Source organism: Nyctibius grandis, chromosome 29 (genome assembly GCF_013368605.1).
Source record: "Nyctibius grandis isolate bNycGra1 chromosome 29, bNycGra1.pri, whole genome shotgun sequence".
NCBI lineage: Eukaryota > Metazoa > Chordata > Aves > Nyctibiiformes > Nyctibiidae > Nyctibius > Nyctibius grandis.
Genome location: NC_090686.1, coordinates 5,391,998 through 5,415,830, shown reverse-complemented (window position 1 = coordinate 5,415,830; position 23,833 = coordinate 5,391,998). Strand labels below are relative to the sequence as shown.

Below are 23,833 nucleotides of genomic sequence, written 5' to 3'. Positions count from 1 at the left end.
AACCGTTAACCCAGCACTGCCAAGCCCACCACTAACCCATGGCCCTCAGCACCACATCTACATGGCTTTTAAATCCCTCCAGGGATGGTGACTCCACCGCTGCCCTGGGCAGCCTGTTCCAATGCTTGATAACCCTTTCAGTTAAGAAATTTTTCCTGATCTCCAATCTAAACCTTCAATAGGAATTTTTTTTTTAATATAAATGAATAGCAGTGATTATAATGCCTGCCTTCCAAGTCAGTCTGGATAAAATAAACACTCCAGGAGTTTTTGCTTTGTTCAAGTGCTGCAGCTAAAGGAAGACTTTCCGTAGGCAGAAGCTCGCTCTGCTTCCAGTAATGGTTTCTTTTGTCTTGCCCTGAACTCTAGCAGAGCAAGACTGCACTGGGAAGCATCCAAGGAAAGCTGGAGCAGGTGGTCTGGGTCATTATTTACTCAATGTGTTGGTTGTGCACCTGTGTTGAGTTCTTTCAGATAAAATCCTGAGTTTATGAAATTCAACAGATTTGCAGCACTTTCCATTAGAAGATCAGTGTATATCTTACTTGAAAAGTAGCATTTCTGGAGCTAATGGCATCACGGCTAGCAAGGATGAAGCTGTTCCATGTAGTGTCAGCTGGATGAACTGTACCAACTGCTTGAAAGATGCTGTATGTTACAGGAGAGACGGCTGCACTTGAGTAGCTCTTTGGAGCATATTGTTTATAATGATAAATAACTTTCTATAGGAGATTAAATTCTCTGTGAAAGGTTTTACATCTCTCCAGTAATTAGAATTTGTCCTATTAAAATCCGTGCCAATAAGAAAAGAGACATAGTGTTTCTGAAGACAGACTTACAGGTGAAGAATATACATTCTGGCTGGAAAAGCAAACCAGAACGAGACCCCAAACTGATAGATATAATTCAGTGTCTGGTTTTTTAGTAACTTAGGGTGCAGTTCCCTCTGTGACACTGCCACTGCTTTTTTTTTTCTTCTAAGGGAGGGGAAAAAAATGGAGGGGCTGAAGAAAAAGCTAGAAGGCCACCTGCACAGACGCTATAAAATAGGTTAATATTCCACAATAGGGAAGGAGAATGCATTGCCTTTCTGCTTTGTGTGTGAGACTGAAATTCTTTTTCTTTTTTCTTTTTACCGAAAGTTTGATAAGTCGGAGGTCACCAGCATCGGTGCTCATTCCTTAGAAGCGAGAGGTGGGTCAAGAAGCAGAAGAGGTAATGCTCCTTTCAGTGATGCATCTGTACTGGCGCGTGGTCCTCTTCTCCGGTGTCCCCTTGCTGCTCACCCTTCTGGTGAACTGCAGAGCACTGCCCAGCACAAGGCCTTTCTGATCCTATTTGTAATATAATTAATATTGAACATCTCACTTCTGTCAGGCTTCCTAGAAAGAACCTACCTCACAGGCGGATTTATTTTAAACCATAAATGTGTAATACGTGTCTGTGGTGTAGGTATAGGGTATTCACACGGAAGGCTGCGTTCCCGATAATAAATTTCCAGTGCCCTTAAAAAGTCCAAACAGAAAGTCACTTGGGTTTCCTAGATTTCATAAAAACGTGTTGACGAAAATAACATGACTGGGGGGAAGCCTGTAAGATTTTTCAAGGAAGTCCAACAGAGAATTAGTAAAGAATACTTCTATTTAGGTACTTGTAGATACAACGACACTTTCTATAATGACATAGTAGGAGCCATAGTAAGAAACTGGGTATTTATCATGTTCTATTTACCTGTCGTGCAAGTCTTGGAAAGTTCTAAGGGCTGAGGAACCCAAAACTGCTCCTGCTGTCATGGGTGGGGTTGGGGAGGTCTTATAGTAGATATTTTTTTGAGATTGTCATGGCAAAGCTGGCTACCAGGTTTGTGCGACAACGTAGATCATTCTAGTCCTGGTGGACGTAGATCATCCGCTGCTGTTTGGGTCAGTGGGAGAGGGGAAAACTTTGGGTAGCCTGCATTCATCTGTCTTGGTATGGACAAAGAAGAGAGCATGCGAGTGGAAGGTAGTAAAATTAATGTGTCTTTGATACCATCAACCATTTCAGAGCTAGAAGAGACAGATTTTTGCCTTGTATTCACTGTGTGCAAAGTGCCATAAGAAAGTAGCTCTCTGAAAACCTTGCAGTTATTGGTTTAACATCAAAACCAGTGTCCAGGTTGTGAAATAATCATGTCTTACTGCCACTAATAACATGCTTCTGTGGTCCGAGTGGCCATCTTTTGAGCTTATAATTTCCCCTTTCAGCAATGTGCGTTTACCCTCCTTTCAGGCACTTTTAATTGTTGGTGTCAGTATCTGTCAAATGAGAAGTGTGAAACACCAGTCCCATCTGTGGTCAACAGCAGTATTTTGAATGCATGAGTAGCTGAGTGTAATTTCCTTTTCGAGACATCACGAACACCTTAGTCATGCTGGCCCAATGTGCCACGCAGGTTTCATTCTTCTGGTTTTCTCCTTAAAAATTTTCAACTGACTAATGAAACTCTGCACTCCTATTATTATTTGAATTCTCCAAATCAATAGATTGAAGAGAGTGCCTGCCTGCAGATATTGTATATTGTGATCGATATTGCCTCCTGCATTATAAATCCTGTATTACAAAGACTGGATATTTAAATTATTCTTTATTGCTGCACTTTATCACCCTTCAGTTTATCACAATAAATGCGTTAGCTTTTATTATACTAGAGCATTCCAGACATTAATATGTTTTTTTTTTTTTCCAACTTGTAAACCAGGTTCAACTGCAAGCATCACTTCAGCTCCTCCTGCTATGACAAAAGGCCTCCTTCAGGTAACCAGAAACGAGGAGCAGTTTTATGCTTGATTGTTACAGTTGCTTCCAAAATTAATTGCCGTTATTTTCTTCAGGTTGCACCTACATCACCAAGCAAAACTAAACAGATGGAAACTTCTAAAAGGATCGAGAAGGCGAAGGCTATGACTTCGTCTGCGCACGCAGATAATGTAACGCAGATATCTACAGCAGATGGGGTGATGAATAACCTTCAAAGGGATGACTCTCTAGACTCTGGTTCCTATGGAAAACAGGCTGAAACTCATGATAGCGGTACACCAGCCAAAACTATTGGCAGGTTTTCAGTAATCAGCACGCAAGATGAATTAACTTTAGCAGCGCCACACTGCTTAAGGTTCTCGGCACCCCCGGACGTCTATTTGGATGAGCTACCTTCCAGCCCTGGTGTCAAGACAGCTGTCCGACGCGTGCAGACAGCCTCTTCTGTCGATGTCCTCTGTGACCAGGGTTCGAGTGATTCTGCTGATGAGCCTTTCCATCGTCAGTCAGCTGCTGCTGCCCAACTGTCCCCCCCAAGCAGTAGTGCAGCCACTGACTTCATTAAAAAAGCAGCTGCTTTTCTGCAAAGATCTGGCAAAGCCAGCTCGCCAGGCCTCGATTCACCCAACGGGCAAGGAGCAAAGATTCCTACCATTAACATAACATCTTTCCACTCACAGTCATCATACATGAGCAGCGACAACGACTCGGAATTTGAAGACGCGGATATGAAGAAGGAATTGCAGAACCTGAGAGAAAAGTATGTTGGGTTTGCAAACAATGCTAGGGAAGCTGGTGTTAAGATACCTACGCAGCATCTCTGCATATCATAGAGTCACAGAATGGTTTGGGTTGGAAGGGACCTTAAAGCCCATCTAGTTCCAACCCCCCTGCCATGGGCAGGGACACCTTCCACCAGACCAGGTTGCTCCAAGCCCCATCCAACCTGGCCTTGAACACTGCCAGGGAGGGGGCAGCCACAGCTTCTCTGGGCAACCTGGGCCAGGGTCTCACCACTCTCACAGGAAAATTTCTTCCTGATATCTAATCTCAATCTCCCCTCTTTCAGTTTAAAACTGTTCCCCCTCGTCCTATCACTCCATGCCCTTGTAAAAAGTCCCTCTCCAGCTTTCCTGTAGCCCCTTCGGGTACTGGAAGGCTGCTAGAAGGTCTCCCCAGAGCCTTCTCTTCTCCAGGCTGAACAGCCCCAACTCTCTCAGCCTGTCTCCATGGCAGAGGTACTCCAGCCCTCTGATCATCTTCGTGGCCCATATGATGGTATTTAAAAGATGAGTAGATGTGGTGCTTAGGGACATGGTTTAGTGGTGGACTTGGCAGTGCTGCATTAACGGTTGGACTCTAACCAAAATGATTCTATGATTTAATGAGCAAATACGTGGTTTTCATAGCTGTAATGAGTAAACTGGTTCTGGGCAAATTAGGCATTGCTAGGACCTTCCCTCAAATCATAGAATCATAGAATGTCCTGAGTTGGAAGGGACCCACAAGGATCATTGAGTCCAACTCCTGTCCCAGCATAGGACAACCCCAGAATTCACACCATGTGTCTGAGGGCATTGTCCAAATGCTTCTCGAATGCTGTCAGGCTTGGCGCCATGACTGCTTCCCTGGGGAGCCTGTTCCAGTGCTCCACCATCCTCTGGGTGAAGAACCTTTTCCTGATATCCAACCTAAACCTCCCCTGACATATCTTCCTGCCATTCCCTCGAGTTCTGTCACTGGTCGCCAGGGTGAAGAGGTCAGCGCCTCCTCCTCCACTTCCCCTTGTGAGGAAGTTGTAGACCGCAATGAGGTCTCCCCTCAGTCTTCTCCAAGCTGAACAGACCCAGTGACTTCAGCCGCTCCTCGTACGGCTTCCCCTCTAAACCCTTCACCATCTGTGTGGCTCTCTTCTGGACACTCTCTAGTATCTTCACATCCTTTTTACACTGTGGCACCCAAAACCTCACACAGTACTCAAGGTGTGGCCGCACCAGTGCAGAGTAGAGCGGGACAATCACCTCCCTCGACCGGCATAGCAATACTATGCTTGATGCACCCCAGGACACGGTTGGCCCTCTTGGCTGCCAGGGCACACTGTTGGCTCATGTTCAGCTTGCCTTCGACCAGAACCCCCAGATCCCTTTCCGCAGGGCTGCTCTCCAGCCTCTCGTTCCCCAGTCTGTGTGTACATCCAGGGGTGCCATGTCCCAGGTGCAAAATCCGTCACTTTCCCTTGTTAAACCTCATGCGGTTGGTGATGGCCCACCTTTCTAATTTATGTAGGTGTCTCTGCAGGGCCTCTCTGCCCTCGGGAGTGTCAACAGCTCCTCCCAATTTTGTGTCATCAGCAAACTTGGATAGCAGTCCTTCAAGTCCTGCGTCCAAATCATTAATGAAGATATTGAAGAGCACTGGCAATGTCATACTGCAACCTTTTATGCATCACTGTATTTATCAATTCCATTTGGAAGAATAATTCAATAATAACTTTTTTAAACCCCCAAAACAGTTCTGCTGCCATGTCCAGTTTCCTTGCTGAAAAGCTGCGTTGATATGGTAGCAAACAATAGCACTTGTAATGTATGTGCTAGTAGGTTCCCATGTGGGTGCTATTTCAGGCGGCGTAAAAATAATCCGGATGCCTGCGTAGACAGCTGCTGTAGTGTTCTCTTCGTGCCCTTCTCTGCAAGGGTGATTTAGAGTACCAGGTCTACAGACCCATCACTATTCCCAGATTTGCTTTTACAGTAGATACCTGCATAGTCGATACCAGGTTAAGACCCTCGCTTTGCCTCCTATCAGATCTCTCATTGAGTCATCTCGGTCCAGCCTCGATGGGAGGCTGGGTGAGCCTGGCAGAAGGCTGTCGTGCTGCCTGTCCCGAGAGCTGGCTTCTTTAAATTCTAGCATTTTCTTTCTTTCCTTGCAAGTGATAGGTGAAAATTAGCATTAGATGCTAGTTTAACCAAAACGTTAAACTTTATCTTAAGGTATAACGGTTTTACTGAATACAGATGATGCATCTTTTTAAAGCAGATCTACAGTAATACAAAACCTTTAAACTGACTTTATGGCATCATGAAATCTGCATTATAAATAATGATTCATGTGCTAATGGCATTGTTATGGGAAGTGCTTTTGTTTTCCTTCATGTTGAACTCCTTTAAACTCATGTACGTGCCTTGAGAGTTAACTTTTTGGAAGCCACTGGTTTGAAGAGAGAAATTCTGGAATAGTTTGGAGCTCCTGTCAGATCTCACGTCAAAATCAGTTGTTTTTATTAAGGATGTTGAAAATCTTTTTAGCTGTTTAGGATTCTGTCTTATAAATGAATGTTTGAGAAGTCAGTCACCACATTTGCCAGGTAGTTTGTTATAACTTCACATACTTTTGGATGAGCCGTTGATTGTTTTATAACCAAAGACTGTTTTGTTTCTTTTTTTTTATAAATAATTATGCTGTCAAGATGTGGTGCTTTATCAAACGCATCGCTAACAGAGGTCTTTATTTTTTACGTTTAGGCATATGAAAGAAATTGCTGAACTTCAGACTCAGCAGAAGAATGAGATAGAGGCACTGTACATTCGGTTAGGGAAACCCCTTCCTCCCAACCTGGGCTTCCTTCACTCAGCCCCACCAAGTGGCCGTCGCCGAAGAACCAGCAAAAATAAATTGAAAGGTGGAAAACTATTAAACCCTCTGGTCCAGCAGCTGAGGAGTGGAACATCAAGCACAAGTAGGTACATTGGGTTGCTTTCCATACGCCTGTTGGTTGTGTCAGTTGTGGTTCTGCTGTGTAACTGCGTGGACTGCAAGAAAGGCACTGAATTTTTGTTGGTTTTAATACTATGACTCAAGTTTGCGTACTGCAAAGTGGTTTTGAAGTGGGCTTGCTTTGGGACAGGCTTATTACAGCTGCCCAGTGCTGAACCATATGTACCTTCTCTGCATCGGTTACAGTGCTTGGCAGAGAAACAAACTTCCACTTTAATTTGGAATACAGCCTGGTTACGTTTTCTGATCCTTCTCCAAATGCAATTTATTGATGTTTGTATTCACTTCTTAGGTGCCGTTATCCTCTACTGATTATGTGCTGTATCTTGTTATTGTTGTTTATTTTTTCCTACAAGATGCCGTATAAATAAGATTGGATTGTGTTTGCTCCCCCAAAGGATGGGAGGTACAAACAGTTATAAAACTGCGATGGGTGCTTTGACCATCTGAAGTAGTTTGAGATTTTTCAAACAGTAGTGCAGTCTTAAGTCATTATCTCTCTGGAAAGTATAAAGATATAACTCAGCTGGGAAATGTTGATATACCCCAATGCCTATTTCATCAGCAAAATGTAGAAGAGAATATGAAATAATTTTTCTTCAGCTTAGTTCATGCTGTTATTTAGAGGAGCAGCAGCACTTCCAGCATTAACCCTGTGTTTCAAACCTGGTAGTTCTCATTTGCAAAGTCACTGCATCATAGGTCCACTTCAAATTTCACTGCATCTATCTTAATTATAGAGTGTTTTGGAGATTTTTGCTTTTAATTAAGGAGTTCAACTGATAGGAAAAGCAAAGGTATTCAGAGGCAAGATGTTCAGTGATCCATCTTGACTCTCAGTATTCGTGCCTACAGGAACTGAAGCAACGTTCACTCCTTTATACCCCTTTAGCCGCTGCTGGGCTGACGTGTATAGTTTTTACATCCTTTCCTTGTGATGAGATACTCTGAAAGTCTGTTATCCCAGGTCCATTCATTTTCCAGTTTGTTCTTGGTTCTCTCTAGCTGTTTTTCCCTGTGTCTATTCACAAAACCCACATCTGTCTCCACTCATCGATCTTGGCTCATATCAATGTCCTACCCTAGGCCAAAGAATTTAAGCTTATTTCTGCATAAAATGTCCCAATTCTCCTTTTTTCTTTTTTTTTTTTTTTTAATTTTAGTGTCACCTTCAGTTAGAGAACAAATCTGCTTGGTCACACTGCTGGTTTGGTGTATGCTTTCCTTCAGGCATTTCTTCTGTGTTATTTTCCAGTTGTTTGAGGCACTGTGTACAGTTCACATTATCTTCGAGATTCTGTGTTCATGCCTGAGTCTTCTCATCCTTGACTATGTAGATTCTTCATTTTTTGGCCTTCCTCTAGGTCCTTTCTCAGGGATCAAGGGCAGGCAGTTTCTAATACCGTTACTGATGTAATTGTCATTTCCACTGTTAGATGCTTTTGCTGATAAATCCATGTAACAAATGATTACAAAGGTATTCTGGTGGTAAAGCCTTTTTACCTGACATATCCATGTAGATAGATATATAGATACAGATATTTATATATAGACTTGTATCTGTATCTAGATAGCTATAAATAAAAATTTCTTCATGTCTTTGCAGCAACTTTTTATTTCTCTGCATTTGCTTGCTTTCACCTTTCGTGCTTGAGAGCAAACCTATATGTTCTGCTCGGTCGTGCTGTGCGTTCATCCTCCTACTTAGGCACTTCTGCAGCTCTCGTTTTATTTCAGCAGTGTTCCTCGTGAGGTCCTGCCACCAGCCTTTCTGAAAAATGCAGAAAAGAAACTGTAAAAATCAAACCTACTCCATAAGCTTCTTGGAGAAACTGGATCAGCGACAGTAACGTGTAGGTTATTTTCTGGTGCAGGCTATCCGTAAAGTCAGTGCTTCATACAGTGCTTCAGAATTGCAAACCGCTGTTCCTCTTGGTGGCACAATAACGATTATTTTTAGGCATGGATTGTCATTCAGTGGTTTCCTAGCATTTGCCGTTGCATGTATTTTGTTTGTTTGCTCTTGCAGGTAATCTTTCAGACTCTAAAGACTCACCCCACAAAGAAACAACTAAAACTCAGCCTGGATCTCCCGAAGCAGCAGCAGTAACTTCTCCTACATCAACCACCTTTGGGAAGGCTGTTCAGACGCAGCAGCCCTGCTCTGTCAAAGCCTCTCTGTCTTCTGACATCTGCTCCGGCTTAGGCCCTGAAGGAGGTGAAGTGAACGCGAGCTCTGGCCAAGGTGATTTTTTTTTTTCATACCAGCTGTTCGGCATGTCTTCCAGCACATGCTAAAATTAGCTCGCTTCCCTTATGCTTGAACTTTTTAGGAGTGGATTTCACTTCTAGGGATATAGGAACATGAACCTTTGACAATCCAAATTACTGGCTTATCTTTAAAAAGATCGTTGCACTATTGCTAGAAGAACAAAAGTAAAGTATCTTACCAAGCGTTAAGAGTCAACGCTCAAGAAGGCATGCTCGTTTTTAGGAAGGAAATACCTTTTATTTTTGCCAGCAGTGGCTTTATACTAACACCTTTTCTGGAGTCTGCCTTACAGATTTCTGAGAAAAAAGAAATGAAAACAAAAAAGATAGAGAAGGATAGGAGATATTTTCCTTTGATTCATTTTGGGCTTTTTTTTTTTAGCCCTCAGTACTGGTAGACCCAGAGTTCATCATTATAAACTACCAAACCATCTTGGATGTGAGAGGGGGGGAGGGAAAGAAAGAAAAAGAAAACCAAAACCAGAGACCTAAGTTCTGTTTCCTTTATCTAAGGGGTTACCTTCGTGCATGATTTTGGAGTCCCAGCTAAATGACTGTAGATTGGCTGTGTTCCCCAGTCCCAGCCTCTGATACTCCTGGGTATTGCACACCTCCGTAGGCTTTGACTGATCTTGTTGCCATTCGTATTGGAAGTTATAATGATGATTAAAATACCTTCCTCTCATTGCACATCCTGCCAAACTAATCTACAAAATATCTGTTTCCTTCTGCTGTTATTGCATCCTTTGTGTACGGTCAATGAACTTACTCCTCTTTGGCAAAGTTAAAATGGAGATGTGGATGTTTAACAAAGCTGATTTGACTGATGGTATAGGACATCTGATCACAGCTACTTGTACTTTATAAGTGTCTTTGTTTTCTTCCCTTTATATTCATTTGCAGGCTGGACGGTTTTCCACCAAACGTCTGAGAGAGTGACCTATAAATCTAGTAGCAAACCTCGTACCAGATTCCTCAGTGGACCTGTGTCTTTGTCCATCTGTTTGTATTTGTTCTTTTGTATTTTATCACAGTCCATCTTTCTTTTACCCCCTTTTTCCAATTCCATGTTTTATATCTCTGATATGTTTGGCAGGATGCCCCTTTTTCTGAGCCATCTTTTCTTTCTTTTTCTCTTTCTTTTAAGTAATCATCATGAACACACCTTATTTATATTAAGTTTTCATATGAAAGCTTTTTTTGCACTGCTTTTGGCTCATGCCTGGGCACCAAAAGCATGTGTGGAAGATCTCATCATTTATTATATAGCCTGACGGTAAATTTTACCCTGGACTTATCAAAGCTTTTGTACTTTATGTGATTTATGTTGAAGTAATTTTATTTGCAATGTGGCAAATATACATGTCTGCTGTCCCGGTTCCAGCGACAACAAAAAGAAATCCATCCTTCTGTAGACGAATGGTGTCTTTCACACATGTTTGGACTATGAAGACATGCATGTAGCAAGCTGATACAATACTAGAAGGTCACTGAAGGGTATAACTTCCATACAAGGGCTGTATTAACACGATATACAGTACTGTTTATATCCACTCTGTTTTCTTTAATTTCCACCCTCCCCGCTCTTTGCATGTGGAAATGCTGAGACAATAGTGCTCCAGCTAGTTCTTTCAAAATCGTTTTTTTTAGGTGGGCTTTTCCCCGTGCATTCACTTTAATTACTTTAAGTGAACCATTTTTTATATACTCGTAAGCAGCAGGAAGATCTGGTTACTCCAAGGGAGAGTACCTTCAAGTTTTTTTGTATAAGCTGATCTGGCTGAAGCACTTGACTCAGTTGATTTTCTTATGACCTTATGTGACCTCAGAGATGAAGTCAATTAGCAGTTCATCAAAGCATAATATAAGTAAAAAGCAATAGCAGATTTTCAGATTGATACTTTGAAATGGATTGCTAGGATCCAGTATTTTTTGTTTCAAATAATTGTGCACCTGCTATTTGTACCCTATTTGTATGACTTCTAAAGTAATTGGCAATTCAACCAAATGATATCAAGCTATTTAATTAAAAAAATTAAGACCTTTTTGCCCAATCACATATGCTGCTTTTTAGGCAAACAGATTTTGCTTGTACAATAAAGATATGTTGTGCTGAACAGGTACTATAGGCCACTTACATATAACATTAAAAGGCTAATAATGTTCTTGAGAAAATGTTTGGTTAACTGTTCATGTGCATTAATATCAGATCTCCCATTGGAGTTCTACATTGCTCATCATTATCCAAGTGGTACAGATCAAAGGCACAAGACCACTCAAATACACTCCTAATTTGATGAATAAACAATATTTTAAAAAATAATCCTGATTTTTTTTTTTTCGGTTGTTTGAGGTCCCTAGAAGTCCAAGCACTCAGGTTCTTGAAAACTGATGTTTACTGCTCGGCATACTGAATTTATTATTGTGCAAGTTTTTAACAACTGTTGAAGTCATGAGACAGTTTTGCATTCAGGGATTTTTTTTCTGAGAACCTGAGGGGAATTCTCGGTTCACAAATTTCCCCATTTGGTGTTATAACGGCCATCGTAGTTTCTTCCTCTGTATGTGTAATTCCCAGAAGTCGTTTCATTAATCTTTCACAGAATTTCTATTCAGTAGGATGCAAAAAGACTGGGAGATGGCAATTAAAAACTAGCATATTAAAAATGTTTGGGTGTGTGGATATTGTGAATGAAACCAAGGGAATATGTAAGTCCTTCAACTCAAGTTTCCCGAGATGCTTAAATAACTCTGCACGACTAATTGCTTTCTGTTCTCAGTCCATATGCTCTCTTCTCGGTTTCTTCTGGGCGAAGTGTTCAGAGAGGAGGTTTGCACTCCCCCGTTTCTGAGTCATATGAGGAGATGGACTGAGTTTCAGGCGCTTAACCCTGACACATCCATCCAAAGCCACCACTGCTCAGAGAGCGCAGCTTCGTTTCAAATACTGCCTCTCACTTGAGTTTGCTAGTTTTCCACAGCTGAATTACTGGTAGGTTTTGATGGGGATAGGAGATTATTTTAGCTTGTTTTCCAAGTGAGTCCAACAGGTTGGTAGCGTGTGTGTGAAGGGATGAAGATGGGGCTGGGACTGCTGCTGGAAAGACAGGCGGCTGGTGGTTCCATCAAGAAGGTATCTAGAGCAACCATGACCATGGGCCTCAGGAAAAATAGTGCTAGATGATGATGGGAATGGCAGCTGGCTTGTGCTCCTGCCCCTCTGGAAGGGGACGTAGGTTGACCCAGCTCTGGAAGGGGACGTAGGTTGACCCAGCTCTGGAAGGGGACGTAGGTTGACCCAGCATGCAGGCAGAGCCAAGCATTTGGACGAGATGCTGCCATGTTTGCATCTTTGCTGCACACTTGAGCAAGGAGAGTGAGTGTTGGAGACGGGCGGCGAGCGAGTGCTGGGCGTTATGGGGCCGGGATGTGGCTGTCCTGGTCAGGCAGCTCTGTGGCGTGTCCGGGCAGGTCAGGGTCCTGGCTCAATTCCACAAGTCGAGGTTTCTCTGGGTTTTTTTGTTTGTTTGAGAGCTGTTGGGAAAAGTTGTGCTGGATTTTCAGAAATACTCTGAATCTGTGTGTTTGATTAAGGAAAAACAGCCCCTTGGGGAGCTTGGATATTCCAGTAATAGTCCAGTATTCCAGTACTGTATTAGCAGACAAACTAGCAGCACGTGTTTAAAAATAAGTATTCAGATACATTAAAGATAGTTTTACCAAGTATCTTGCCCTGGTTACAAGATCCATCAAACTCAAACACTTTCTCAGTGTTCTCCCAGAACAGCTTTTTGATCTGTTCCCCATGTCCAATATTAACTTTTCCTTTGCATTTTTCACAGAATAAAATATTTTGGATGGACTTTGGCATCATTTTAGCCTGAGCTCCTTCCCTGGGTTCAATTGCAAGGGCAGCTTAGGGAAGAGTTTGTGCTGATTGTGAGTGGAATTTTCAAAAGCTCCATTTGGCTTAGACTTGTAATGTTCTGTAAAGCGATTTTTGTCGGGTCTGTAGTAATTAATATATTGTATGTGCATATGCGATTATGGAAATGGTCTAACAATTTATTGCCATTTCAATTTTATTTTAGCTTTCAAGCTTTTTGGCACCTGGTAGAGTGCAAATATGGGACAGTGGGGTTTTTTTCTGTCCTGTATGATATAATAGCTACTTAATTTCTCAGATAAGAAATCTGGAATTGGAGGTAAAACACTCTGCTGAACTTCTGTAGTCTGAGATTAAATCTTAATTATGATTCTTCTCTTTAACTTTACAGCTATTGAACACCTTCATTTTAGAATTAGTACAATTAATCTGGCAAATTAGGTTTATCAATTGCATTTTTAATTGAATTTGAATTTAAAACCAGTTGTAGCCGATGATTGTCAGTCCCCACTTCAGGCAATATCACCACTTAGATAATGTTTCTCATCTCCCAGGCAACACGCTGGAGTGATGAGTTTGGAAGAAATAGCTCTCTTTTTGGTGACTGACTCTCCTGTAATATTTTCCTTCACGTTGGCTCCACTCAACACGGGTATTTTGTGAATCCATCCAGTATCGCTGTTCTCTGTCACTTCCCCACACGTATGGGGGCCCCAGGTTCGATTTGGCACCCGAGGTGCACATGAACTTGTGACTGGGTTTTCAGGAAGCGGAGAGGTTGGTGATTAAACTTTTTGACATGCATTTGAGCACGTACTGTAGTCAGCTGCCTGCTTTTATTTTTCGCAGGCAGTTGCTTTTCATTTGCATACATAGCGTGCAGAATGCTGCAGGATAGTTGAGCAAATAGCATTCTAGTAGTACTGCCACTGACGTTTCCATAATGGGAGTTGCTAGCTAACTTTGAGATAGGCAAGGTAAGGTATATCTGAGGAAAAAGAGGGGGAAAAAAAAAATTAAAAATACGAGGCGGATTGTTCAGTTGTGAATGTGACTTGTATTTGTTATCTAGGCTTTGAGATGAGAAACTAAACTTGGTCATGCTTGCATAAGACATTACTGTAGTCATGTCCTGATTTTCCTGGAATAGAAACCTTGTTAAACTATATGAAATAATCAGAAAATCTTTCAAAGCAATCCTGTTTCTCCTCATGCCACCCATATCAAAACACAAACATTTCTTCTCCCTTTTTCCCTCCTTTTTTTTCTTCACTTTCTCTGCCTCAGTCTCTGACTGATGTCTCTCTTTTCTCCTTTGAAGACTCATTCAGAGCCTATGTCAACCTGGACCTGCAATCTCTTGAGTTTAAAGCTGCATTTCTGGCACAGTAACATAAAATATCGACACCGGTTTGCTGTTGAGAAAAAAAAAAAAGCACATCCAATCCTGTATCTTGCTTTTTGCCCCACTCTCTGATTTTGCTCATGTTTTCAAGTGCTTCTTCACAATGACCTTGCCATGCCCCATGTCAGATATTCATCTCCTCCCATACCATAATGATATTCTTCTTCCCAAGTCCAAAATACCTTTCAGGAAATCGGGCACTCAAATAGAAACGGTGCTTACGTCTGGCAAGATCTGACAGTCAAGTAGGGTTCTCGGTACGCTTCTGGCACTCCATCCAACAGAATATGCAAAATCATGATGAAGGATGTAATGAGATAATAGTGAAAAAAACCATGTAGTTTGGTTAAATGAAAACTCAGCTACTCTGCTGGATTATTTTTCTGCACTTGGACAAGGCATGAGGGAAACTCATTCATGGTTACTTTTGATTGAAGTTCAGAATCTCACATTCAGACACAAATCCTACTAATAAAGTATTTGGAAACAATTGGCCTCAGACCTGCAGAACAATGTATCTTTTTGGACTTGTAAAACAGGACTTGGAGGGTTGTTTTACAGTTTGTCTTTGCAGCCAGACTAGCTTGACTTGTTCCTGAAAGCATTTTTGGCCTCCTATCACAAACTGAATTGACATCATTTCCTGCATAAAGAGAGTAGGAATCAAAACCTCCAACTAGGAAGCCAAGGCAATTTGAAAAAAAAAAAAGAAAAAGAAAAAAAAAGAGAAAAAAACAAACCCAAAAACCAAACAAACAAAAAAACCCAAACAAATGCATCTTTAAGTCATGAGACCTTGCTTTTGGCATGCTATTGTACTTTTCAAAGCTTCCGAATGGCTGCACATTAAGAAAGGTTTGGGCTGCCCAGTTATTTAGACTTCCTTTTCTCACCTGAACTGCTGACTTTGTCTGTCCTTTCTTGCGTAATAACAACTTTTTGATTGCTTAAAAGTACAGAAGCTTGTCCGTCAGATTTGTTGTGTTTAGTCTTACCTAATTCTATATGTCTTGTATTGTTTTACCTTGTAGGGTCCACCTTGAAACGACTATGTCTAGGCAAAGATCACAGTAGTAGTAACTATCCCGTTTTTGTTTCTCAGTATTTCCTTCATGGCATGGGATGTTTTTTGCTTTTTTATTATTATTATTATTATTATTTTATTTTACTAAAAGCTAGTTGTTCAATAAATAGAGCTGATGTACTTATCCTGGTATGAAATTAGACTGTATAAATCGTGATACTTTCGTAATAATGCATGTGCTGTGATGTCTTGGGAACCACGCATGCTGCAAGACAGTTGTGGTATTCTTTGTCTGTGAGACTGTGCACGCATGCGGCAGGAAAACTGGATTCAGTGTTTGTCTTTCTGAAATACACACCTTTATATGACTGCACTTCTCTGCTGGAGGAATTTAGAGCTTAAAACGATCTCGTTCCTGTTGAGCTGCATGAAATATTAAACACTAATTGAAGAGCTTTCCCGTCAAAATACTTGTTTTTCTCACTGGTCCCTTTCCCCCAAGCAAAGGAAAAGGAAATGAGCAGTATTCACTTAGAAGTTATGTTGCAGGTTGAATGCATGATCATTTAAAGGTTATTAACATATTTTATATAACCATAGGACTAATTAGTTTACTCGGTTTCATTGGCTGGTAACTGATTAACAGAAAAAAGAAGATTGAATGTTCATGTTTGCTTATAAAATAATTTTACTACAGTTCTATGAACTTTTTGCTTGGAGAGATGGTCTTTATTTCAAATCTTTAGCTGTATCAAATATGTTAGCTGAAAAGTTACTTAATATTTTCTACTTAGGTCAAATTTGTGCACCTTCTGTTGCTGTTCTCTGCTGATCTTGCTGTGGCAGACGTGTAGTTACCAACACATAAAAAGGACAGGGTTTTTTTCCCCTAGTTCTTCTAGAAATAAGTGAACATATAAAATTAAATCTCTAATACTCTTCCTGTCTGCTTTTATCTATACCAAAAGTTCTGTATATTTAGCTTTGTCTCAAAAACTCGCACACCCACTGTGTCCTCCTCTCTCCTCTTTCTTCTGTACATTCCTGGTCCTGACAGGTTTTTTTCCCAAAACATATGCAGGCGGCAGAGTAAATGTTCCTAACATCATCGAGAGAGACTGTGGGGTCCGGGAGCCTTTGAGGCGTAGTAGCCAGCCCTCCTTGTAACCTATATGACAATTACATTTTTCCGGGAGGACGGTAAACTTATACAAGTAAAATAAATGGTAAATTAATTTTTTCAATGCATGCAGTTTTAGCAAATAATACATCCTGCCTCCCACTCTCTCGTGGTAGTCTCCTCGGAAGAGACTTTGTAAGCCTTAGGATGTTGGTGTTACTGGGACTGCATTCATTTCTTCTCTCTGAGTCATTAATTTCACCTAGAGAGAAGTTGTGGGTGCACCAGCTAGTGGCTGAGGTAACCTAACGTGATAGAAAATATGAACACATTGGACTTGGACCATTTCTTTAAGCAAAGGTGTTCTGTAGAAAGGAGGGGGAGGGTTAAAAGTCTGAAAAGCCACCATTGGAATTGCAGTAGATGAGAAAACTGAGCAGCAAAGGGGTGAGGCAGAGGTGCCATCATCAACTTTCTTTGTGTGTGATTTTCCAGGATCCTCGACAAACAGTCTCGTAACGTGTCCTGAGCCCCTCCCGCAATCAACCCTGCAGGTTCAGGCCAACAACAGTAACAACAAGAAAGGGACGTTCACAGATGATCTTCACAAGCTGGTTGACCAGTGGACAAGCAAAACTGTTGGAGCTGCACAGACAAAACCTTCTTTAAACCAACTGAAGCAGAACCAAAAAAGGCAAGACATGGAGCCAAAGGCTAACCCCATGCAAACACAGAATGAGACATGTGGAGTAAGTGGCACTCCTTGAAGAACGTACCTTTTGCTATGTGTCTGAAAGCCTTTGCAGAACTCAGATTTGGAGGAGGACATAGACTAATATTACTTCAGATAGATGCTTCCTATAAATGTCCAGCTCTTTTCATTAAGTGCTAAACCAGATTTTTAAAAAAATTGTCTTTTGGAATAATCTTGAGGGATATATGGGCTGCAATATATATATATAAAATAATATATATTTTTAAATAGCAAACTGCTTATTAACAGCAATATACAGCAATACTCATACCGTTAACCATATGTTGCTCAACTTAAGTTTTAACTATTCCTGAAATTTTCTTCTTTTTGATGTTTAATGTTAATCTTCCTTAGGCAGAACAGTGGCTGGGCTGGTGGCTTGGTGGTAGCGAGCCCTTGTTTTAGTGGAAGCGGAGTACTGTGCTGAGATGGGGGATGGCTGGATGTGTTTCTGACCCTTGCTTGTTGTATTGGGCATCTTTGAGGTGCTCTGCCTCATGAAAATATCGTCTTCATCAGTGCTGTGAAAGCAAACGACAACAAAATGGAAATTGGAAGCACCCCCATTCATTCCCTCTTATTTTCAGTAGCAGAAAAAAATATTGCAATGCGCATTTGTGTCCGCGTTCAGTCCTTGTTTTCACGGCTGAGTGGTGATATGGAGGCAGGCACAAAAATGAATGAAGATGTATCCAGAATCCCAGTTTACCATTCTGTCCCACCCTGGTCTGGGTTTCCAGACCTCTTCTTCCTCCTCACGGTTGGATGATTCTTTGACTAATAATTTTTGCTGGATTCATTTTGTTGGAAGACTGGAAATTGAGCCAAAGTTGAGGAAAATAAATTAATTTTAAAAGCAAAGAAACAGTGAAAACAAAACCAGTGAGGGATTGCTTTGTAATGCTTTAAAACAGGATAACTGGATCTGGATAGTAAACCGTTGCCTTTTTGGCATGTTGGAGGAAAAAACCAAACTTGTATGCAGCAGTGTAAGTTATTCTGTAGTTACTCATTCGTGAGGTGAGATGTGCCAAAGCAGGAACCACTCTAACACGCCTGCTTTTGTACCTGCTGGTTTTGGAGTTAGTAGAGTCACTGACTGCACAGGGAAGAGCATTTGTGCAAATTTATTAAGCAATTTCATGTCAATTCTTAGTTGCCATAAACGAACAAAAACCAGAGAGTAAATAATCCTTCTGCGTAGTGATGGGTGAAGCAGTATAAACCCATTCTGGAGTAACAGCAACATCTACTTAAGACCCTATTAGTTCTCACAAAATAAGTCAAAGGAGGTGCTAGTAAACACAAATTGAAGATTTCTAGGAAGTGATGGTGAGGGCACAGGTTTTGTTCTGTTAAGTCACTTCTTACTCTCTTTTGATGCACCTTTTGCAGCTTGATGTCTTCTCCCCAAGACCCCTTTGTAGTTTGAAGTATTCGATGGGAGTGTTCTGCCCGCTTACAACTCTGGAAAAGAGAGTGGTTATTTTGCTTATGTAAATAACCAGCTAACATCCATTTAGGGTTAATTTTACCTTCTGCAGTCTTGGTGTCTCTGTTTCAAAGCCTGTGGAGATGGCAGAATATCGCTTTGAGAGGAACAGGAACGTCCCTGTCTTAATACACTGATTTTAGAGGGTTTATTTCTTTCTAGAACATGGCAGTTGTTCCAGGGAATTAACAAGGCCAGCTGAAGTCATTTAGAGATTATTTACCAAGAGCTCAGAGAGGTTAGGATTCCCTGCTCTTCATTTCATGTCATTCCTTGTTGCTTGGAAGAGTTGCAGTCAGTTGGAGACCTTGCGAGCCCCACGCCAGCTTGTCCTGGGTAGTTTTGTGCATAAAGTCCTTGTAGGGCCATGCGGTCTGCAGAAGAGATGCAAAGGTAGATGGCAAATCTTCTTAGCATGGTTATTGTTGGACTTCTTCAGCCTGGAGAAGAGAAGGCTCTGGGGAGAACTTTAGCACCTTCCAGTGCCTGAAAAGGGCTACAGGAAAGCAGGAGAGGAACTTTTACAAGGGCATGGAGTGACAGGATGAGGGGGAACGGTTTTAAACTGAAAGAGGGGAGATTGAGATGAGATATTAGGAATAAATTCTTTCCACTGAGGGTGGTGAGACACTGGCCCAGGTTGCCAAGAGAAGCTGTGGCTGCCCCCTCCCTGGCAGTGTTCAAGGCCAGGTTGGATGGGGCTTGGAGCAACCTGGTCTGGTGGAAGGTGTCCCTGCCCGTGGCAGGGGGGTTGGAACTAGATGATCTTTAGGTTCCTTCCAACCCAAACCATTCTATGATTCTATGATTGTTGGGGTATTTTGGTCGTGAAGATGGCACTGCATGCTGGAGATGACAGAAAACAGGGCAGGGGATGTGATTTAAAAGACTAACAACAGCACAAGGGCTTTTTTGGGAGTTGAGCATCATTCTGCTGCTTGTACCTTTTGAAATTCACCCTAAAGGGGAAATTGAAGTTAAGGGAGGAGAGGACTTCATGATGTTGGGAGAAAAATAGCCAAAAGAGGGGGAAGGAAATTGTGTGAAGGGACCCGTAGTCTGGACAGCCAGACAAGTGACGCATAACATCGGTTCTTGGGGTGATGAGTTCCGTGGGAGATGTTATACCTGCACTGAATCACCATTGAGTCCATCTTTTAAAATGGTATTGAAAAGACAAAAAGAACTCAGGAAATCACATAAAGGATGGAAAAAATAGGTTTCTAACAGGGAGCATATAACGCTCAGGCTGTACTTCTTCAGTCCATCTGTTAACACCATCTTTTCAGTGTGTTTTTGATCAAATACAAAAATGCCTTTGCAAGAAAAGAATAAGAAGCACTAAACAGATTTCCAGCCCATGAGAGAAAGTTATAATAAGGTTTTATGTTGGAAATAAAGGCTAGATAAATTGGAAATGTGGTGATTCTTGTCCCTTTTTTTTTTTTTTGACTGGAACAAACTAGCAGGAAGCTGTCAGGGCAGGTTGTCTCCTATCTTCAAACTGGGTGTTTTGTTTTAGGAGATGCTATTGTTGGTCCTGTGTGATGATCGGAAATGAGGGGCAGGAAGGAAGGAGGCAGTATTCATTTCTTCACTTGTAAATTTTCTCTGCAAGTTATTGGACAGAAAGATGTCTCCTTGAAGAGTTTTTAAGCAGGAGTAGGAGTGATATGAGTTGTCCCATGGTGCTCGGTTGATTAGAGGTCCCCTGGAATTGGCACCACACAGAGCTCTTGTATGTGACACAGGCCACGTAGGCGATGAGCATCCTCCTGGGGTAAGTCTAGGGCTTGTTATACAAGGTCTGACAAAGAAGGCATCAAACCAAATGGCTCCTTTCCACTCTATATTCAGGTTTTTTTCAATCTCTTAGGCCAAATGAAAATTGCAACAAATCCTTATTGGTTAGGGGTAGAGTAATTTTATTTATTTTTTTAATGTAGTATTTTCTCTTACTGTCCACCCACTGTCATCAATATGCAGGGTAGTTGTGTGGCCAATTTCAAGTCTTCTCTTTCACCCTGGTAACAGGACTAACTTTCCCGAGTCATCTTTTTTCTTGAGATGCTTCTACCACCGTCAGCAAATTGTTTGCTGTGTGAATACAATATATTATTGGTACCTTTTTAACTAAGTGGAGGCTACTCTGTAAGGTTGGAAATCAACTCAGTAGAGAAGTTGATGGTGTGTTTAACAACAGTTAGTGGTTTTATTTTCCTCCCCTTTATCATCGGAAGTGTAGAAAGCAATAAAATAACTGGGATGCAAAGGAAGACTTTACATTCTGCTTTGTTTCTCTGGAAGTTACCTGTTGGTTTGGCTGCAAATCCTGGTTGTTATTAGAAGTTTATGGGGGAACCTTCAGGCATCCAGTTATGTCACAGGAGCACTGAAATGTTCCTTTTCAAATGTTTTATTTAAACATGGAAATACATGTGGATTCTCATCACCAGTAATTTGAAATGTATAGGAGATATTAGGAAGAACTGAAGTCGAACTGCCTGATAATAGATATTTCTCTCATGCTCATCCATGTTGAAGACATGATGAAATAATCCTTTTTTACAGGTAATTGTGGTTACCGCCAGTCAAGGAACACGAGCTGCCTTGTGTGTAAAGAGTACTGAATATTGTGTAGTTAAAGGTATTATTTGAAGATGCCTGGGAATAAAGGGCTTATTAAAAGTACGTTTTCTATTCTTCATCCTGTTACATAGCTCCATGGGTTTTAAAGAAAAAAAATTATTACCCAAAAAAAGCTGTAAACATATTCCAAGTCCATAATAAGGTTGTTTCTGTGAAGCACGCAGGTCTGTGTCAGTCGGTGACGTGTGCTGGGGCTTAGACACCATCAGTAATAGCTGCACATCTGTTTGCATTTAGTACATCTTGGTTTTAATGAGCTGGCTGCCTGGGAAGCAGGCTTTCTGGAGACAGCCACAGACACGAAAATGGAGCGGAAGGACTATTAACACCTTTTACTGTGTCTTCTGTCTCCGTTGGATTGGAAGAATAAGAAAAAATAGGATGGATTTGTGTTTGAAGCTATTCAGTACTGCCTTCTCAGTCTGAATGTCAGAATAGGTTTCCAGGAACCTGGAAGAGCGCACACACAAATCTGCAGTGGCACCTAATAACTTCGGGTTTTCAGCAAACTGGAAAAGGGTGATAAAAAATGTATTAGCATCCTTGCCCTGCTTGTGTTGGCAGCCAGCTCTAACCCTGTCCTGTGATTGGGACGGTTTTGTTTCAGTGGTACCACGAATGGTTTCAATGGACCATGCAGAAGTAAAACAGTGATGCTAATGGCATAGCCCTCAAAAGGCAGCTGGAGAAAAAATATTCTAAATCCTGTGTTTTTATCATAGAACCGTTTTGGTTGGAAAGGACCTTTAAGATCGAGTCCAACCGTTAACCCAGCACTGCCAAGCCCACCACTAACCCATGTCCCTCAGCACCACATCTACACGGCTTTTAAATCCCTCCAGGGATGGGGACTCCACCACTGCCCTGGGCAGCCTGTGATAGTCACCGTCAGCTTTCACAGCAGAATTACCTGGTTTCATTTGTCCTAATGTAAAAACAGAAATATTTATGATGTTTATAAGTTAAACACAACTATTATCTATATACTTTCACAGTGCTGTAGCTATGAATATTGCTAAAGTGGCACTTGAGGGCTTGCTTGGTAAAGCATGGTGGCAAGGGAGAGAATTAAACAAAGTCCAAAGAACAGATTTTTTTTTTTTTCCCCTGAACTACCACAGCCTTTGTCCAGTGGGCTTTGTTTCATTTTTACTTATGTTTTTGTGTCTGTTTGTGTACCTATTATTCTTGGTTTCTAAATGAGTATGTATGATTATGTGGGGGAACAGGAATAAGTGGTGGCAAGGGAAGGGCTGGCAGGCGTTTGGGGCGGCAGGAGCAAGAGGTGGCTCTTACCCATCAGGGACATGTACAAGCCCTTGGGGCAGAGGTTTATTAGTGCAGGGAGAGTTTGGCAAGTGCAGGAGAGGAGGTGGTGTGAGCAGAGGTACGAAGGCAGCAGGCTGAGATGCTGCCATAGGTGTTCATTAAGTAAGTGTATTGCTTCTATAGAGGAGGCTAATTGAGATGCAGAGGGAAAGAGGAGGTGTGGGAATTTCACTTCCTTCCCATATAACAGAGGATACATTTTAGGATATCAACCCAGTCTCCCTTCCAAAAAAAAATAAAACCCCTATTAAATATTTCTAGCAGACAGACTTTTTTACGTGGTGATGACAGAGGTACATTTTGCAGGGCGTTTGTTAAATTCATTAAGTTTGAGACTGTGTCTACCTTATCAGCCTGCTCAAGGCCAGGTCAGCTGACTTTACTAGGCTCTGGAGAGGCAGCAGAACAAACAGAAGTAAATTAATGTTGTCATATTAAAAATGAAGTAACGCCATGCAGAGTTGGGTAAGTTATATACTCAGTCTCATTCCTCGTTGCTAGTGTCGCATTGTCTCAACTTGAATTGGGAGGGGAAAAGACCAGTTCTGCTTTACGCTCCTGCAGGAGGATGAGAGTATTTTAAATAAACCCCAAACACTTCTCCTGTGTGACTGCAGGCTATGGCTATAAAGATCTTTTGTCTTTCACTGATCTCTAAACATTGAGCTGGATACAGGAGTCTGACATTGTACCACTTGTTTTCAATTCCCAAGACAACTTCAGCATAAAAGAAACAATTTGCACCCTTTTCTTCAAGCTGTGGGTAGAATCCCAAAGCCCGGAAGGTGCTATGGAAGCTGAAGCCTTGTCACCGGTCAGATATAGTGTGCAGTAGTTGATGCATGTTTTGGAATTGACAGCTTGTGCCAGAACTGGCACTTTTCGAACAAACTTGCAAAAATGACAAGGTAATTCTCCTAAGAGAAGAGGTCACCTGGGCAAGCAGGGAGCTGCAGATAACAAATGTGGCCTTTCAGCACAGTATCGGCTGGTGCGTGAGTGACGGGAGAACTTATGGGTTCACAGCTTCACTTGTGGGCTTCAACGCCCTCAGCAGGTGTAGGGCTTGTACTCAGGGGTGCAATACCCTTACTGTTGATGGCCATACCATGCATCTCAGGGGCTTCCTTCAGTGTACCTCTGTTAAAATACCAGCTTGATTGAGTGAAATGCCAAGCTAGTTCTGTTTACAGCTGTGACTTTGACCCCAGTGTAGGCACACACCTTTTCCATCACTGCGTGAACATCCATCTGCTTCCCTTTGAATTTTATGAACAAAGTGACTTGTAGTCTTCTGGCTTTCCTAGAGCTGGGAAATCCATAGCTC

The 23,833-nt window shown here is 41.7% G+C and overlaps 1 protein-coding gene across 8 annotated transcripts in view; it reads left to right on the top strand.

The window, feature by feature from the left end:
* WNK2 (WNK lysine deficient protein kinase 2) overlaps window positions 1-23,833 on the top strand; it is a 126,599-nt gene that overhangs the window by 91,149 nt on the left and 11,617 nt on the right. For 6 of the 8 annotated variants that reach the window (XM_068419926.1, XM_068419920.1, XM_068419921.1 and 3 more), the window contains 8 exons: window positions 1,143-1,215; window positions 2,741-2,796; window positions 2,874-3,559; window positions 6,324-6,538; window positions 8,606-8,821; window positions 9,751-9,849; window positions 15,170-15,214; window positions 16,778-17,031. In XM_068419926.1, coding sequence (XP_068276027.1) covers window positions 1,143-1,215; window positions 2,741-2,796; window positions 2,874-3,559; window positions 6,324-6,538; window positions 8,606-8,821; window positions 9,751-9,849; window positions 15,170-15,214; window positions 16,778-17,031 — 1,644 coding nt within the window. The remainder of the gene's footprint in view (window positions 1-1,142; window positions 1,216-2,740; window positions 2,797-2,873; window positions 3,560-6,323; window positions 6,539-8,605; window positions 8,822-9,750; window positions 9,850-15,169; window positions 15,215-16,777; window positions 17,032-23,833) is intronic. The other 2 variants (XM_068419924.1, XM_068419925.1) reach the window with 2 other exon arrangements.